Source organism: Epinephelus lanceolatus, chromosome 7 (assembly GCF_041903045.1).
Source record: "Epinephelus lanceolatus isolate andai-2023 chromosome 7, ASM4190304v1, whole genome shotgun sequence".
NCBI lineage: Eukaryota > Metazoa > Chordata > Actinopteri > Perciformes > Serranidae > Epinephelus > Epinephelus lanceolatus.
The window spans coordinates 27,651,225-27,670,753 of NC_135740.1; the positions used below are offsets into that span (position 1 = coordinate 27,651,225).

The window sequence follows — 19,529 nt, forward strand, 5'->3', positions numbered from 1 at the left end:
TGTTGAGACGCTGCCACGCTGATACTGACATGATCAAAAACTGTACGCTTCCCCCTTCCACACCTGCTGCTCATCACCTGCGGCTTACCTATGCCTTTTCTGAGCTAATGCTCCACCCAGTGTTCAAACAGAAAACTACATACAACAATGCAAATGGTCACCTGTGATATAAACATAAAAAATAAATGAAAAACAAAAAGTACATTATGGCTCCAGTACCCATTGTCAGACCACATGCTGGTGCAGTGGGCCCTGGGTTCCTTCTGATGGTTGACAATGCCCGGCCTCATGTGGCTGGAGTGTGTCAGCAGTTCCTGGATGACGAAGGCATTGATGCTATTGACTGGCCCGCCTGTTCCCCAGACCTGAATCCAATCGAGCACCTTTGGGACATCATGTATCGTAGCATCCACCGCAGCCACATCGCACCACAGACTGTCCAGGAGCTGACTGATGCCCTGATCCAGGTCTGGGAGGAGATCCCCCAGGAGACCATCCGTCGTCTCATCAGGAACATGCCCAGACGTTGTAGGGAATATATACAGGGACGTGGAGGCCAAACCATGACTGAGCCACATCATGAGTTGTCCTGAGGAAATTCACAGAAGTTGGATCAGCCTGTGATCTGATTTTTCCACTTTGATTTTGTGTATGATTCTGAATCCAGTCCTAAATGAGTTAATGATATTGATTTCCCTGGATTGTTTCTATATTATTTTGTTCTCAACGAATTACACTATGTCATCAATAAAGATTTTCATCAGGAATCCTTCATTCATCGAGATCTGGGATGTGTGATTTAAGTGTTCCTTCATTTTTCTGAGCAGTGTATTTACTGACAGTACCTACCCGAAAGGAAGCTGGCTGTCACACACATACTTGAAGTAAGCTATAGCCAGATAGTTTGCAACTGTCCTCTTGAGTCCCCAGCTCCAGGTTACTCCATTTCCTCTGGTTTGTCAAAAATATTTGCTCCTGTCTTGTCAAGTAGGGAGATTTTACATTAATGTTGCTGCTGAAATGTAATGTCTCCTATTCTCACAATATATGCAGTGGTGATATTATTATGTACATGGATGTGTTCTGATATAGGCTGCTAGATGCAATCGCTCTAATCATTCATGAAAGTAAAATATGGCAACGTGTACCCACATGAAAGCACATATTATTGTAATACAAGTTAGTTGAGCACATTGTAATGGTCGGATTGTCGTGAGGAATTTAAATTCTACCACTAGACTATGTCTTTATTTCTTGTTATGTTTTGGTGGTGATATTTTTCTCTAGTTAAATCCATCCATCTGGTTTTGGTTTTATTTGTCTAGCTTTAAGACTTTAAGATATCAGTCTCTGAGTTGCCTGTCTGAACCTCAGTATAAATGAGGTGAATCAATGAAACTTAATTTGTGGTGCTTACAGCATTTAAAAAGAGCAGAAACAGAATCAAAGCCCAATACAATAGTGGTGAATCAGGAAAAGTAGTATTTCTATGATTCCGAGGTTTTAGTCCACATTGAGGTCTGTTGACATTTTCACCTGTTTTGTCCAAGATGGATACTCATCCACCTCCTGACAACAACTCACTTAAGTCTTGGCTCACACCTTTGCTGAAGAGAAAGACGACTACAGTCTATTGATTTAAAGAAAAAACACTTTTTTTTTTTTAACTTATATTTATTTTTAGAACAGCTCACATGCTACATCATTTGGATTCTTGTCAAAAGGTTGCATCCAGTCTTCCTCAGTTCACCTGAGCTAAACACAGCTCTACCTGACCCCCCTCACCTGGACATTAGCTCCAATGGTGATGACTGCTGATTGTGTCTGTACAGCATCATGTACGGTGAGCAACACCAAACCTAACAATAGCACATCCAACACAGACAGGAGATCTGGGGGTTACACTGAAAGGAGAAAGACAGATCAGACTGAAATGTTCTGATGAAACTGAAGTTGTTGGACGTGATCCTACAGAGCAGATCTGTTTGTTAAATAAAGGCACAAATAAAAGAGTTAAAGGAACTTTTTCGGGGACTCATTTACCCTGATTACACCCAGTACTGTCAACTGACTTCCCAAAGGTTTCAGTGAGATCTGCAGGATCTTACAGGCTCCTTCAGATTTCAAAATAAAACTCCTTTGATTTCATCACCCCTCCACCACAGCACTACGAGGACACACACAGGAAAAAGGCATGTAAACACATAAACTGATTTTCCCTTGAAACCAGTTCACCAGCATCAATTTAACTTCTTGTTTCCATCATGCGTCTGCAGTGCATGTCACACATTTACAGATCTGAAACCAAACGTTTCATCTGTTGGGTCAGTTCAGTAAAATACAGTGTTGAATGTGCAAAGTAAACTCTGTGCCATGAAACCTTTTGTTAGGCCACACAAATACAACAGGGCATGCATGGGTCGATTTTAAGTCTGTTAGTTAGTGACAGCTGAACTAAAACATTCATATCCACTGTGTGTGTGTGTGTGTGTGTGTACTGAAAAACATTCAGTATAATAATACATGTTGGATATCCTGTTATATATATATTCTCAGTTCTTTAAAAAAGTCATTTCTTTGTGTCATTTTAAGACAAGATGCACTTTTTATATACATTTACTTTACAGCTGCAGGTTTATGAGTTACGTGTTTAAAAAAAGGGACATTTTGATCAGCTCGGGCTGCGAGGAGCACCGCTCTGTGCTGCTTCATCACTGCTCTGTCTCTGTTTGTCTCAGCTCCACTCGTAAAGCACTGGATTGTTGCTTTTTCATCCCTCTGTCGGTTCCTGAATGAAGACAGACAGAGAATCCCAAAGCTGGGAGTCGTCTTCTGTCCAACAGGAACGTTTCCCTCTGACTCTTCACAGTATTTTCCTCACTGCTGACACTTCTGTCTGGTCCTTTGTGGAATGTCAAGCCTCCATCCACCACTCTGGGTCAATTCCCTGCTGTCCTCCATCCCCACCCTCAAATCTTTCTCCGCATCCCCGTCAGTCCAACTTGCGTGCGCCCAGTTTGAGAGGACCTTTAGCAGCTTTGCGCTCCGCCCGTTTCGCCTCCAGCTCTTTCCTTCTCTCTTCCCGTTTCTTCTTGGACAGTTCTGCTTTGCTGAGACCTGCTTGACAATAGAGACAGTTCAATGCACAGGCGTTCAGTTTAGCCTCATTTCCACCAAGCAGTTCAGTTCGTTACACATTAGAACGGTTATTTTTGCGCTTCACTTGTCAAAAGTTGTGAATGGTATCAATAAAACCGTTTCCAGGGTTACTAAAAATTTCAAAGCTTTTCCACGACTTTCCAAGAACCCATAATAAAATGTTTTTCCTTGTCCCACTTGCTGAATGTTTTTCAACTCTATTCAAACAGAATTTTGACTAGCTGGTATACATGAAGAAAGAGAGGGAATACAGGGAGAAAATTAGAGGTGTGGTATGCTAAAGAAAATAAATGTGCCATTAGGCAACACATTCTTGCTCCAACCTCGTCACATATTGGCGTTTGGTCATCGACTTCTACATGCCATGTGCGAGAAATGTAACATCTTTTTCAAAATAGACACACTATGTCCGTACAACACTGCGACATTGACGTTTTTTTCCTTCAACAAATAACGCACATAATTTGGTTAGACGGTTAGCTTCGTCAACAAAAACACGTGGTTAGGTTCAGGAAAAAAAACAGGGTTTAGCTTTAGAATCTTACACCACTCTCTCACATGAACTATAATGGCAACCAGCTGCGTATCATGCCAACATTAAAGGACGTCTTTTTTTGTTGGTTTTTGACACCGCAAGCCACTGCTCAGGCGCCGGATTTTGACAACCTCAGAGTGAGACCGGGCTCTATTATGTTACATAACATTGACGGTTATCCACAGAAGATTACTGTATCAATTTCATCATACACACAACAAAAGACTTTCCATAACTTTCAATGATTTCTACTGATTCCATGACTTTTTCAGGCCTGGAAAGGGTGATTGTGAAATTCCATGACTTTTCCAGGTTTTCCATGACCATTCTGTACCATTTTTTCATCACCCTTCTGTAGAGGTAACTATTACATTGATTTGACACTTAAAGGTGGAGCCAAAAACACTGCAGTCTAATGAGCCGGCAAGAGTGAGAGCATAGAGAAAAGGTCAGAGGCGAGAATGCCTGCCAGAGAGTCCTGAAAGCAAAGCAACTGTACACGTTGCTTTAGAAGAACACAATGACCCAGAAGAACTCATACCAAGAAGAGCAGTGTTTCCCCTCTATGCAACTAGCAGCGGCGCACCGCATTTTGTCATACCGCCCAGCCCTATCAGATATCGACACACGGAGGCACATTTATTGTCGATATGAGATGCACTGTCATTTTTTGATGCTCCAAGTAACTGTCATAGCCTAATGAGTGATTAAGTCCAAATAGGGGCGGGAAGGAGGGGAGGTGGGTGGGTCAAATAAACTCAAAACTTTCACCCAGTAGACTGCTGTTATTTTAATAACAACATAGTGTACATGCTGGTATACTACACAAGTGAAGTATCTCACATGACGTTATGTAACGTTAATAGAATGAAGGTTTTCTTTACCCTGGTTCCCGTCCACTGACTCCCAGCTCTCCTCAGCTCCCCAGTCTCCTGTTGTCTCTGCAGCCCAACCATCTCCAGTCTGACAAAGAGAAAACACAACACACACATCACTGGACATGCACATGCTTGTACAGTCTCATTTCATCACCACGTTTTCTTGACCTAAAGATAAACTTCTCATAAGAGAGAGCAGTATTTTTACCTCATTTAACAGACGAGTCTTACATTTTGGGAAATAAGCTTTTTTGCTTTCTTGTTGAGAGTTAAATGAGAAGATCAACACCACTCTCATGTCTGTGCACTTGTATACAAAGGTAGAGCACTTTAAACTTGTAAAATGGATCAGTTATGATGCAGTCTTTCTCACCATGGTGGCAGCAGTTCCGGCTGTGTTTCTCTGGGACAAGCTGGCGAACAGATCGTTCTGATTGGCCGCCTTGCCTGAGCTGCTGCTGTCCCAGTTGTACTCGCTGGCTAACCGCACTCCTTCGGGCAAGGGGAGCGTCGTACCGGCCAAGGTTGTGTCCGTGTCCTCGTCCCCCCAGTCATTGCCCCAGCCCTCCTCGCCCGCGGAGCTCTGACCCTGTCCCTCCTTCTCGTTGGACCAGCTGTCGTCGGCGTCCCAGCCTGAGCTGCTCCAGTCAGCGTTTTGCTTTTTCCCCGCCACGGAGGACGACGACTTGCCCACCTAGAAATTAGAGAGATGATAAAAGATTACTCTCAGTAGTAGTGACACCTGTATCAATAGTGTTAGCAGCATTAGTCATAGTGTTAACAGTACAAATGGCAGTATTGTATAACAGATCCAACTTAAAGGGCTCATACCCCTCTGTCACTGGCCTTCTTTTTGGATGATGACATTCCTGACCAGTCAGTGTTCCAGTCATCCGTCTCAGTGTGAGCTTTCTCTGGCTCCTATAAATTACAGATACAAATATTATTACACATAATCTCAAATACACATGTGTATCATAATTCATATTCTTTTCTTTCAATTAAAAGTGGTGCATTCATACCTCTAAACTTCCCCAGTCCTCCTCGTCATCCCAGCGATCTCCTATTGGCTCATCATCGTTGTCTGTCGCTTCATGAGTCTGTGGTTGGTTGGCACGACTAGAGGCAGCATGGTGAGTCACAGAGGCTTCTGGAGTTTTATCGACAGACAGAAAGAAAACAAGAGATATGGTTTCAGATGGCATATATAGGACTTCTTTAAGGGGAACTTCACCGATTCTACAAATCAAATGTGAAAATGGTTGTATGAGGCCTTCTGTGGCACGAAATTTCATAAATAAGCTCAGGTGATGTCTTTTGAGTCATCGTCGGTCCTGACTGAACTGTTTGCAGCCAAGTTGCATCATGGGTTATGTAGGCACAAAGTTTTCACAAGAGAGGAGAATGTGTGAAATAAAAAAAAAACACTGTTCATCGCGAGTCCAACAATGTGATAAGAGTCAAGCTAAACAAATGTGATAACCCTACCGGGTGCAGGTGCTCCATCAGTGGCACTGGTAGGGCTGGTGGCGATAGCGGCCTCGCTAACCTCAGCTGCCGCTCCCCCCTCTGTCCCTGGAGCGTTTCGGATCAGCTTAGAAGTTATCGTGGACATGCCAGTGACGGCCCAGCCGGCCCAGCTAGAAGATGCACCTGCAGCCTGAGCGCCTGACGTTACGTCCTTTTCTGTGGGGCCGACAGGAGAGACGATTTTAGAATTTCAGAGATATAACTAAAAGAAATGTGTCTATTTATTCTGCTCTTGATATTTGAATCAGTTGCATAAGATTTTTTTGTTTCCCCTGGAAATTGAGCAATAAAAAACAAACATGTAGCATGTAGTCACTGGTTTCCTTGCTGAACGACAAATTAAAGTAGAGAGCAGAGTTTGCAGCTCAGAGCAGTGTGTTACACACCTATATCAGCCAGCTTAGTGGGGTCTTCTGAAACAGTCTCCAGCTTGGAAAGGAAACTCTTGATGGCTTTGAACGCCTGACAGAGAGAGGCAGGAGATGACATCTTAAGTAGAAATACATCAGAATTTTCTAGCTTGACAGAGGTGGTTAACCTGAGTAAAAGCAAATGGTATCAGAAGCAATCTAAACTCTAAAGCTGATCCTTGGATGTGACACTTCTAACCTCTCTGACTAATCCAACAATTTCACCTCAGATCACCGTGTTTTAAAATAGTCGATCCAGTGTGGGTTGTGAAGTGTCTAAAGAGTCACGAGCTATGATGCTGACATTTTGCTGACATGTTTGTGCCTTTTTTTGCAAAGAAGCTGAAATTATTTTATTAAATAATACTGACTACATTCTCTCTACTAGCTGTAAACAAGTGAACAGATATTGCTGTGCTCCCTCATTCTGATGTGTGACTGCAGCACCTGCGGCTTGTCTCACTGCAAGAAGAATCAATAAAAAAATCCTTCTGGCTTGTCTCGTTCTGCAACTCAAAGCAGACAAAATGGCAGGTGCGTCTCATGCAGCGTTAACATCTTGTGTTACTGCTGAGGCTGTTAAATGACAATACTCCTGTCTCATTTCTGTATAACTGCCTGGCTCTTGCCTGTTTTTTGGAATATGTTATTTACTAGCTTGAATCCGGCTATCTTTCTTTTCCATCTTTACTATCTAATAAGGACTAATCAGGAATGGGGCACTGTGCTGATAAATAGCAAGCTTAATATTACTGATATAGACATTGAGTGGATATATATCTGGGCAGAGGCAAACTGTTTTCTTATCTTCACAGCAATGATTGCAGTCAAGTGTAAAATACATAAGATAAGAAATACCGTGTGGTCACAATTCTGCATCAGTTATGTGTACCTGGTCCCTGACGCTCTTATCAGGGTCAACAGTAATGGCACACAGGGTGGGCAGGATGCGGCCAGCGATCTCTGTTATGCTGTAGAAGTTGTGTGTGGCAGCAAAGCCGAGCACACCCGCGGAGCGTGAAGCTGGGAAGGGGTCTTTAGTGGCTCGTGAGAAGGCAGAAATCAGAACACGTTGTCGAGTCTGTGAAGAGAGGGATAACAAAAATATTTCATTCAAACAGATTCTTTTTTCACAATAAATAAATTAAGAGTTCCACAGTGTGGGAGTGGGTATACTTTACCCCTGCGTTGAGGTAGGAGGCGATCTTGCCCAGGCAGACGGTGGTGTTGCACCGGATCGGGCCTTGTTCGTCTCTGGCCTGCAGCCGTGCAAAGTGACGCATCAGCTCCTGGTTCAGGTTGGTCTCATTCAGCTTGGGCGCCAACAGCAACATGGACTGTTGAGAGGGTGAGGGGGAGAAACAGAGAAGAGTCACGGCTACAGCAGACTGACAACATGTGGTGCACAACTTATTTGTGATAACACCTCCTGGTTTGTGGTTGAGTTTCAAGCTGCACACTACCTTTACAGTCTGTTCTCTGATGGCAGGGTTGGTGTCTGTGAAGCCGTGAACAACGTGGGGGAAAATCTGGGAGTTGACTGCGGCCTCGTTCAGATACTGAATGAACTGCTCCATCTGAGACAGAGAGGAAAAATGTTAGAGCAAAGAAATGCTTTTTTTTTTTTACCCTTTAACACACACTTAAAAACAACCGATATAATTTCTTGCTCTATTTATATTTTATCCTACACACAATCACAGCCAAGATGTCTGCTGAATGACCGCAGGAGATTCTCAGTGGCCAGATGAAGTAAGCAGTGTTTCTTCGTATGTATTTAAATGATGAGCACCGCTGTTGAATAGATATCTCTTAACTAGCTATCTCTGGTCCAGTCAGAGTATGGGAGAAGCAAGGAATATAAATCGAACACCCCAAATAAGGATGCTCCGATCAATCGGCCAGCGATCATTGTTGGCCAATATCTGTTCTAGATAGTTTGAAGGTCAATCAGAGGAGCTGATCAGATGACGCAAAACAGGATATGGGTGCGGGAAGCATTTCACTCAATGTAAATCATCACCTACAGATGAGTACAAATATATATCTCAAGCTCTTCTTGTGTCGCTGAAAGCGCTAAAATATCTTCCAGTGGCGCAAAATGATACCCACACCCTTCACTGCTGCTGGAGAGAGACCGTAGGGAGACGATGGACAAGCTTTAAATACCTGCTGCAACAGTCGTATCCTCATGGCTCTGTCCGTGGAGGAAAACATCTTCACGATAACGGGGATGATCTTCTGCTGGTACTCTTCTGCTGACAGGAACTTGCCCACCTGACAGACAAACGGAGGGAGATGAGATCAGAGAAAAAGTGTGTAGAGGTGTGACTTTCAAATGGGCCAGTATAATCATGTTGCACTTTGGTTTGTTTGGAAATGATCAGAGATATTTGGAGATGCTGTAATACACTGTTTGATATTCAACAAGGCATAACAGTCATGGTAAAGGGTAAGGATTCACCTTGAAGAGCGGCGTGAGGACGACAGCCCCTGCATTGCCAAACTCGAAGGCAGTGAGCAGCTGAGGCAGGACCTTGTGTTTACAGAAGTCTTCAGGGAAGGAGTCCAGATTTTCACTCAGATCCTGGAAGAACTGCTGCTTCTCAGCTGGCTCCTTGATCTGGATACAGACAAAGTTTAAACTCCACTAGAATTAAAATCTATTATACTGTTATTTCGATTTGATTTTGGCACTCATACAAACACCACAGTTATACATGTCTTTATGTAACTCTGCAGACCTGTATCTCCTCCAGGAAAAGGTTGCTCTCTACAAAGCTGTTGCTGAGGAATCCTCCGGGGGCTCGACAGTTCTGGAGAAAGCGTGCTGGGTTTGGTCGAGCTCTGGGATTAGCCCCCACCAGCTCGCAGTAATGAGGGACCAGGACCTTTGGGATCTGTGGGCACAAAGAGGAAACACGAGAGAGCAGAACTCTGTGAACAACACTGCTTCATGTCACAAACAAAAGATTCCTTTTAGCAGTCACTGAAACCATGACGCCACTGGAGGTTCAATTTCTTGCTTGAAGGCAACTTAGCAGGAACATATGCGTCTCATTCACGGTTTCTGATAACTCTTCTCAAGTTCAATTTGACAATACTTCTTCTTTACATGAGCATAATGTACGTCTAATTATTAACTGTTATCAGCACAACAGGAAGTATCTGTAGCATATCGTAGTGGAAATACGCCATGGAATAAATGACAATGGTGCAGTGATTACACAAAGGAACGGTCAAGGTGTCGTACCTTTCCTAGTGAACGCAGGGAGGATGTGCGAGGTAGTGGCCCGTTGAACACCTCCCAGATCAGGCAGCCCAGCCGCCACACCTCACCTGCCCTGCAACAAACAGGCACACAGTTTAATACAAAAGTTTCTAATGAAAACTATTTCACCCACACTTTACTCTGGTATCTAAAAAGTCATATTATGAACCTCTTCATTCTGTAATTTCTGCACTTTGTCCAAATATTTTATTGCTGCTCCTGGATTCTTCCTGTGTAACATATTATTCTTATTCCAACTCACTTCTCTCAATTTGACATTTACAACCCTCTCTTACCACTTCTCTCCACTGCTGTTGGACATCTCTGGTGGGTCATATTTCTCCATGTCTGGGTAAACAGTTTTGGGGGCAGGGAGTGAGACCCCGCTTGGGTCACCCTGCTCAGGGACCACATGGTCGAGAGCCCCAAGCTTCCACTCTCCAGCTCGATCCACAAAAACAGCCCAAACACCCAAATTGTTATGGAGCAGGTGGCAGTCGTTGACCAGGAAACTCAAAGCTTTCTGTGGGAGGAGGGAAATGGAAGAAGTGGAGTACAGGCTTAAAGAGAAATGGCTCCCCTGAAAGTATCAGATGCTCTCTTCTGTCCTTACCACTATCTGGTGCAAACCCCAGGAGACCTCCAGCTCCCCAGATCCACCCTTCTCTGCCTGGGTCTTCAGGTGGACTGCCAGTGGTGTCACCTGCTCCGTGACCAGGTACAGGCTCTTCTCTGTCTGTGAAACAGATGAGCAAAATCAATTATCATCTTATGTGTAACTTACTATTGTGTATGTTTTAATGTACCAGCTTCACTGCAAAAATACTCAACAGCTACATGAGTCTTAAAAATAATACCACAATGATAAAAACGTATATATATTATACTATATATACACTAATGGATATATGTGACCTAGTGCTTATTATCTGTGTATGTTATATAACAACACTTCATAATAAACATTATTGTTTCTTCACAACAGATGTTATAAAAGGCAGTAAATGTTAAAGGCATAGTTCTGATTTTTTTTAGAGTAGGTTATATGAGGTACTTTTTCAGATTCCGAGCATTACCTATAGATCAGCTGATTAGGTCAGACTTTGTTAATGGAAGAGACAACAAATACAAGAAACTAAAAATGATGAGTGATTGTAACAGCAACAACAAAGAACGCTGATCTGTTGATGTGAAAATGTAGTGCCAAAGAAAAGGGCTATCTGACAGCAAGATAAAATGGTGAAAATATTCTAAATATATTTATTTTGGGTGGGCCTTTTCTTTAAGGTGGTTAAAATTTGAATTCTCGCTGCCCCCATTCACAGCAGCTCCGCTTAGCTTCTGTGGCAGAACTCTTACCTGCTTATTCACACCACGGGTGTGCTGACCGCCATCTACTGTAGGTAATACACTGACTAGGAATAAGTGCTTCATACAAGCCTACTTCAAAAAATTAAAACTGTCCCTTTAATACTGAATTATTATCCAAACCTACTATACTACAGCACAGCATTAAAAACACACCGTTAGGGTTGCAATGGTATGAGATTTTCACAGTGTGATAACAGTCTCAGAAAATGTTGCAGTGTCATGGTATCATGATATTACAGAATTTACAGTATTATCAGTCAGACTGGTCCTTAAAGGAATGAAATTGGAAGGGTGATGGTTGGTTGAACAAACGTTTTATTAGGATAACTGAAACTTGAAACCATTTTGTTGATGCAAGTATGTGTAAAAAGTCACCCCTTAGAAAATAACTCAAATAAAGGGGAGTTTCAATGCCCCCCGCCGCCCCCAACCCCCCACAATATACCCTGAAACCTGTATATCGCTGCAACCCTGCACACTGTAGCATTTACAGTGAATTAATGGGTGGAATTCTACTAAGCTAATTAGTTTGGCAACTCAGTCGCTGCTGAGTTTCAGGCAGTAAGCATCATCAGCATTATGAGTATACAACCAACAAACACAGACAATCAACTGTCACATTTCCCTTAATATATTACATTATCAATTCATTGTTTTTGGCAAGACATGCAATAGATGCTCTTATGTGTTGGGGTATCTCTTTTTCTTGTTGAGCACACAAAACTGATAAAACAGAATCTGCTTATATGAGTAGCACATTACTCACTATAACTACTGCACACATATTAAAGACCTACAGCGGCATATTCACACTCACCTCTGTCTGAACGTGAACATGCAGAGAAAAGCAAGATGGTGGAAATGAGACAGTAATTATATGACAAAACAAAGCCACTCACTATATTGAGGAATGACACTACACAAGTTGAACAACATTTCCCTCTGAACATGAGAAACAATGAGAGAGTGTGCAGAGATAAATATAGGTGCAAAAAACACACACACAAACATGTACCTCCAATCCGTCCACATAAGCCAGGATGTTAGGGTGCCGCAGGGTCTTCATACGCTTGAAGGCAGCCTTGGCTAGCTGTGTCTGCTGCTCTGTCCCCTGTGCTACCTCGTACAGGAACACAGACACTGGCTCCCCATTGGTCTGAGGACACACACAGGTTGGGGTAAAATGAGACACTCACATACTTAGTTTGTGCTATTATTAAACACATTACCTTATTTATGCTGTGTAATAACACCAAGCAGGAGTGGAGAAAATAAAAACACAAATACAGTACATCATATCACCACATCATATTTAAATAAATGCCATTAAACATGATGGGAAACCGGAAGCAGGTGCTTTGCTGCCTGTATTCGGCCCTGCAGTGATGATGATGACACTGACAGTACAGACTGGGCTACTCAGCGATTATAATCAGGAGAGTTATTAATGTGAGGTGCTGTCAGTGATGGGGGACGGTGCCTTTATTGATATGATAAAACATTAGTGTGAAAACAGTTGCGGTAAAAGTTATTAACTCCGCCAAAACCAGGTGACGTGGCGAGAAATACGTGTCTGTCTCTCGGAGTAAACAAAGCCTGAGCTCACTTCGTCAGCGAAAACTATCGGTACATAAAAGAGGCCGAAAAATATTAAATACACAGTGACATTCATTCAGCTAGAAAGACGAGTAAGGTTCTGACAGGCCTGACATGTAGCCACGCCAATATAACACCGAACATCTTGTCTAAAGCTACATCAAAGAAGCGAACAGACACTGACGCTAACGCTAGCCGGCTAGCTAAGAGGCCTCCGTACCGAAGCTAACTGTGACCGTTAGCGGAGGACCATCGGCGGGTCTTTTACCTTTCGCTTCCCGCGGTGGAGAGTCCATATTCCAGACTTCTCCTGGGTGTCTGGGAGAATTTCATAAGCAAAGTCTTTGACAGGATCCCTGGCAAAAAAGGACCACATCTCCTCTGTCCACCACACCTCATCCAACACACAGCTGAACTGCACTGACTGCTAGCTAGGAGATGCTAGCTAGCAAATGGAACGGATCCGAAATGGGTCCGTGTAAACTCTGTGTCTGCACGTTGGTTCCGCAACAGCAGGATAGACAGTCAACAAATTCATCAGGCCTCAATTGGCGAAGTACGTGTACTACATGTAGATAAAATGTAACCTGTCAGTGCCTATATACAGTCACAATCTGAAATACTACTAATTATAATCTTTATTTATACAGCACCTTTCATACAAGTAAAGCAGCATACAAAGTGCTTTACAATAAGAGCAGAATAAGCACCGAGTGCTCCACATGAACATAGAAAGAATACATAAAACATAAAACAGAGTTCATTCATAAAATCATAGCATTGTAAAACTATAACTCCTAAAGTCAAGTAAGATTTTAAAATAGTTACAGAAGCGTGAAGCGTAAAAAGAAAGTAAAAGTAAATTGTGAAAATTGTGCATCATCTCAAATGTTTCTTTTAGAGAATTATTATTTTTGTCTTTGTAGCAATGAACAGGGATGTTTCCTTCTATCTTTAGTCATAGGATAGTTCACAACATTTAACTGCAATTACAGAGAGCATTAAAAGTGCAACAGATGAACAGCATGTCTTGAAACCCCTTCTCTTATCATTATCCAATATTCTTGCTGTAAATGTTTCAAATAAAGACAGATGTATAGTAACAGAGACATACGTTAACATGTTGAGAGACAATCCAGTAAGTTATCAAAGTAAAAAAAAAAAAAGGATAGGATATCAAGCAACCTTTTCCCTAGGCCAAGGGTAGGCAACCTGCAGCTGAGGAGCCACATGTGGCTCTTAAGCCCTTCTCCAGTGGCTAGGGGAAACGCATTTTTAACATTTATGATTTTCATTTATCATTGTTGTAGCCCTAAAGTGATTCTTACATTTTTCAGTTGTATAAATGTGTCGCCTATAAACCAAATAAAAAGGGATATCTATGTGTGTCATATGTCTACAGCCTGCCGCCTTTTCCTAAAATTTGCCCCATCTTAGTAGTGATGGCTAGTCTTCAGTCTCCTTAGTGAGGCAGGCTATTGATTCCAAATCCAAAAAAAAAGATAAAATGTCTTGGAGAAAAATAGAGAATTTTATAGTGAGTGGACTGATTGGTTCGCTTTCACCATTAACACTGCAAAGTTAAATACAGAGTAATTATAAATAGCCCCCTGCAAAGGAGCTACTTTGTTGTAAAACATATTAATGAATACTCTTTTAGACCTATTAGGAACATTTATAGGCTAACTCAAATTAAAAAGGCTGTTTTGCTGACACTATAAAGCACAAATAGGTATTGCAGCGCCATTTTTATTTTATTTATTTACTTTTTTGGCCCAAAATGTCTCTTTTGATAGTAAAGGTTGCTGAACTGTGTATAATATTATTAAAAACAAATAAGAAAACCTCAAGAACAACAAAAAACATAGATATTTCTGAACACAAAATTGTCCTCACCTTGAAGAATGACACTCAGACATTGCCACAAAGGTCCCTAACTGACAGTGTGTCAACACTAAAGCATAAACATACTTAACGAGGTAGGTCCTGCATTATCACTTGTCCATTGCAACTGTGTTAAAAGTTCGAATGGTAATTTTTTTAACCAGTTTCTTTGTTTTCAACAGAGTAATCACTGTATTCCTGTTTGCAAAAAGAGAAAAAAGAAAATAATATATTAAAGGTTACACAAACACAAACATAACTTGCAGTTACAAAGGTACATGTTGCATTGATCTGACTGAAGATAAATATTTTTTAAGCACACGATAGAAGGCTGACATCTTCTAAGGACTCTATGTTTAACCAAATTGCCATGAACAGGGGGGTCAACAAGGCCACAGAGATGTTTGATTTTGCCACAGAGCCCTTTAGTGTTGACTTAGTCTATAATGCACCCTGATGGCATTTTCATAAGTGTTGTGAAAATCTCCAAATTATGTCACAGTTATTTCCCCAAAGTGGACTAGGTGAATCAGAGACAGTGACAGAACACCTCATCATGAATCATGAATGCCCCTGACCAGTGTCTAAAGAAGTTAGACACTGTGTACCATTGTGCTTTGCGCTTCTTTACTGGTTGTGGAAATCACATACACCAATGTCCTCTGTTTGACACTGCTAAACGGCCATCTTTGTATATCCGCAGGCTCTCTCATCGGTTGGTTTTTATATATAAATCTATTCCTGGCCTGGCTCCCTCTTATCTGTCTACATACATGTGTAGAAACCAAAATCAATAATGCCTTAGCTCTTAAAATACTCTACAAATGCTGGTTCCAAGGATGAAAACAGAACTCGGCAAAAAAGCTTTTAAATATGCTTCTTTTTCCTTCTGGAATAATCTACACAAGGATCTGAAACTGGCAGAGCTGATCACTGTGGGGGAATTTCAAGTCGATATTAAAAAAAATTAGCTATTTTAGTCAATGTGACTGTTTCTAATTTATTTTAAAGATGTACTCACATCACATTTGTTCTTTTCCTGGACCTTGTAATTCATGTTAATTGCATATTGTGGTTTTTATTCATTTGTTGGGTATCACAGTTGTATGTGTCTGTTTGCCTTGTTACTGATATGGGAATAAGTTAAATGTTAGTGTTTCACTTTCACCCATAAAATGTTTGCATCTCATGCAGTTTTTTTACTCTTAACTTTGTGGCTTTACAGTTTATTTTTTCCTTTAATTTGTCAGCCATTTGTGGATAATTGTTATGTAAACTATGTTGCATAAGTATTGTTTTGTGACAGAATAATACCACAACACCGGACGAGTTATTTTCTCCAAACCCCTGTAAGCAGGCTCCATTAATACATGTCACCACATAAGCTTATATAAACTCTCTGAAAAGACTAAGATTTGTGCATGTATTTAAAATCATCTCTAACAATTAATTCTTTAAAACTACAAGGTACAGTATTTTTTTTTATGTCCAACAAGGTATTTTTTTTTAAATGTCCAACAAATCACATGTAGGACTCTTTCTTTTATTGTCATTGCATTAAATGACTTAAAACTAAAAGAACATATAAATAAAGTCTACAAATAGTTGTTAAATGCATTAATTTCTTCACGTGTATCACGCAGTCAGTACTTCACAGCTGTATGGGACAATTTCTAGCCTGGACCAAGACTAGTGATGGACATACCATTAACAAATAATTTTAATTTTGTTACAAGTCTACACTTGTCCATCCTATATCTATATCTTTATCTAGCAGTGGTGTCAACACTTACACTTTTTTAGCTTAGACTGAAACTCCATACAAGGATTTAACAGCTTCCTGAATGTACAATCCAGCCTCACTGTTCAAAGATATACGGCATTTATACTCTATGAAAATGAAACATTATTTTACTTTAAACAGCAGGTGAGACTAGTAGACTTGTGTAGATTAAATTTCAATACTTAATATCCTCCAACACCTTTGAGGGAACTATATTTTTACCACCTGCTAACGCCCCATGACCTTAATTTGAAGCTGCATAGTTAGCTTCCTTTTCTTTAGCCTAGCTTACTGGGTCCTTTTCATCTGCCAAATGTCAAACCTCTTTACCTCTACAGGATCAGATACCGTAAAATCAACATCTTAACTGAGAAGTAAGCAGAAGTGTGAAAAATCAAATGCAAGGTCGGTACAGCACAGGATTCGGGTTTCAAGTTCAAGATTTATTGATCATACACAATGAAATGAATGCTTCTCTTTAAACATTACTTGGACATAAACATACAATTTACACTGAACTGGAAGAACATTTTCAATAATGTACAAGTTATAACCCTGTCACTGTCCTGCTCCTGTCAAATTCATTGTCACATCCCAGATAATAAACCTGTTTCTGTGCGGTAATCTTGTGTCAAGTCAACTTTAATTATATAGCTTATATATAGCACATTTCATACAAGTGTAAACTCATTGTGCTTAAGTCACATCATACATGACACTAATATATAATAAAGTATTACATACATAAAAACGAGCGGGACTTGATAACACAAAAAAAAAAAGGTACCATTATCGTTATTCTTAAAAAAGGGGAGATAATAATAATAAAACTAATTCCCAAAACATCAGAAAATACACTTAAAAACCTAAATAAAAGCTTGCTGTTGTAGCAGACTGTAGTTCATGTGACAGAGAGCAGGACCATGATGACTAAAAGCCCCATGAGCTGATCAAAAGGTAATATTGGTACATGAGCAGACCTTTGTTTGATGATCTGAGGGATCTCTCTGGTGTGTACTCTGTGATGATGAACAGTAAACATCCCTAACAACTAACCAAGACCCTTTTTGTTGTCTCTTTTTTCCATAAAAATATTTTTCCGTACAAAATGTGACTTAACTGTTTTGAAACCCATACTGCCAATACTACATGAAATGACTCTTGATTGTCTACATCAGTTTTCCCCACACAGCATACTATAGAAAAAGCAAGACACCGCAGGGGATTGAACCCTGTCCCGACAGAGTCAGGAGTGCCACCACCGGAGTCTTTTGCTTTTTTGTTGTTGCTGTTTTTTGGGCAAAAGCAAAACCTGGAGGAACAAAAAGAAGTTTGTTCCTCCAGGAAAAGAAAACCCCTCAACACCTGGCTTCTATAACTTTGTCACCACATGGGGATTTCTCTCGGTCGCGAGGCTGAAACTAGAAGAAAGAGACAACTGGTTTCCCCGTCCCCAGCATCCCCCACAACACTGCATTGCTGTATGACTGATTCCACCATATCCTTTGATCCACAATAACAAAGTCACGATACCAGCGTCCCTGGCGATACTCAAAGCTGTTCAATTCAGCAGGACTTGCGGGCCAAACGGACAGGAAAGATTACAGCTGTAATGGGAAAAAAGACAGACAATTTAAGCCTCCCCACCCCCACCCCTCCCAGAGAAACCCCACACTTTACCAATTTTTATCCAATATGACAAATCAGGGCAATACGATTAGCGGTTACCGCGGCTATCCTTCCTCACTGATGCTCAGTTCTTCAAGGTATTTAAGATTGTACTGACTGTCCCAAGTCATCCGTGACTTTCCGCAGAGGTTTAAGTGGCCTGGCTCTGTATCAAGTTAAGCTGAACGAGTAATCTGGAAGGAAGAGAGAAGAATGTTTGCCCCCCCCCCCCAAAACACCCTAGTCCAAAAACTACGGCAATGTTTTGACAACGACTTCATGAACAGTATGTTGTGTGTTACGAATAAAATGTTATGCAGAGCTGATGTGCATGCAGTATGTTGAGTTACACATTTAAGCCATGGTATGTTAAAGAAAAATCAAGGGAACCGAAATTACTTAACTTAGCACCCATGAGACTGAAGTGATGCAGTATTAGCGAGACAAGCTTGCAGCTCTTGATCTCAATGTGACTGGATTCTCAGTGTTCCATCACAGGTTAGGCCATCCCAGATGACAAATTAAGACAATTTTTAGGCAATTCGACCTGAGAAACCAAAGGGGAAAAGAAAAAGGGCACACACACAAACACACAGAGAGCGGGGCTTCTGCGAAGGACGTCGGGGGGTTCAGATTTAAGCTCAAGCGCACAAAGGGGTTGGTACGTCATTCAGGGGCCACACTCATATTCGCTGACAGCTTCCACAGATGGCTTTGCATTCAGAGGCAGGCGAGATCGGAGCGGACAGACGAGAATGATCTGAAACAAAGAGTGATCTACACAACACACCCACCACACAATACTCAAAGATTCGAGTTCTACTCATCTTATGGTTTAAGATGCAAAGCAACAGGGCCCCGTGGCCAAAGAGGAATATGCTAGTAAAGCATTGTTGTTACTGATGATTTGAGGTTAACATAAAGCCAGTTCCAAGATGTCATTTTGTCAACTACAACATTGCAGAAGTTTATTTTGACAAATTAAGCCAACATCTTACTACATGCTCCAGGTTAGAGGACTTCACTCGTGCTTGAAACAGTCTTGCACTCTGCTTTCTGTGAAGAGAAGCGTAGGGATACACCCAACCAAAACCAATGCACAATAGAAACTAAAGCAACACATTTGCGCTGCATTTCAGACCAAATTAAAGCTGTACAATGCACAGCTTTCCTCAGCCGCTTCAATTTGGAAAACTTCGCACAGTTGCGCGATTCCGACTAATTTCATATCAACAACCTGCCGCTCGCACAGTTGCGCGAGGGCAAGCAGCTGAGGGCTAAATGTACGAATCTATACACATCGAAAACAACCTGACTCCATTTGTTCAAACTGCGCGTTAGTTGATTTCAAGGGGCTGATGAATCTTGAGTTGTCCTAGGTAGACTGCATTCCTCCTTTGGACTGTTCTGTAAGATCAAAGAGGCAGACAAAAAGACACCCCTA

The 19,529-nt window shown here is 41.4% G+C and overlaps 1 protein-coding gene across 2 annotated transcripts; it reads right to left on the reverse strand.

Moving 5' to 3' along the window:
* Positions 1-1,653: 1,653 nt before the first annotated feature.
* Positions 1,654-13,203, reverse strand: scyl1 (SCY1-like, kinase-like 1). 2 transcript variants are annotated; one of them, XM_033630072.2, is made up of 18 exons: positions 13,019-13,203; positions 12,170-12,310; positions 10,397-10,519; positions 10,080-10,306; positions 9,766-9,856; positions 9,257-9,412; positions 8,977-9,135; positions 8,682-8,789; positions 7,976-8,089; positions 7,694-7,849; positions 7,405-7,593; positions 6,489-6,564; positions 6,061-6,258; positions 5,595-5,722; positions 5,404-5,493; positions 4,946-5,266; positions 4,579-4,657; positions 1,654-3,117 (listed from the first exon to the last, which is right to left on the reverse strand). In XM_033630072.2, exons 1-18 carry the CDS (start codon positions 13,124-13,126, stop codon positions 2,993-2,995), a joined length of 2,589 nt encoding a protein of 862 aa, XP_033485963.1. In that variant the 5' UTR covers positions 13,127-13,203; the 3' UTR covers positions 1,654-2,992. The 2 variants fall into 2 exon arrangements, with proteins under 2 accessions (XP_033485963.1, XP_078025508.1); XM_078169382.1 differs by having other exon boundaries at positions 1,654-3,120.
* Positions 13,204-19,529: the final 6,326 nt, after the last annotated feature.

Excerpts from the sequence above, each read along its gene's own strand:
- scyl1 (XM_078169382.1), bottom strand. The coding sequence starts at position 13,126 with ATGTGGTCCTTTTTTGCCAGGGATCCTGTCAAAGACTTTGCTTATGAA. Across the intron at positions 12,311-13,018 it reads TCCACCGCGGGAAGCGAAAG|ACCAATGGGGAGCCAGTGTC; the intron begins GTAAAAGACCCG and ends GTGTGTCCTCAG. Across the intron at positions 5,723-6,060 it reads TGATGGAGCACCTGCACCCG|AAGCCTCTGTGACTCACCAT; the intron begins GTAGGGTTATCA and ends ATAAAACTCCAG.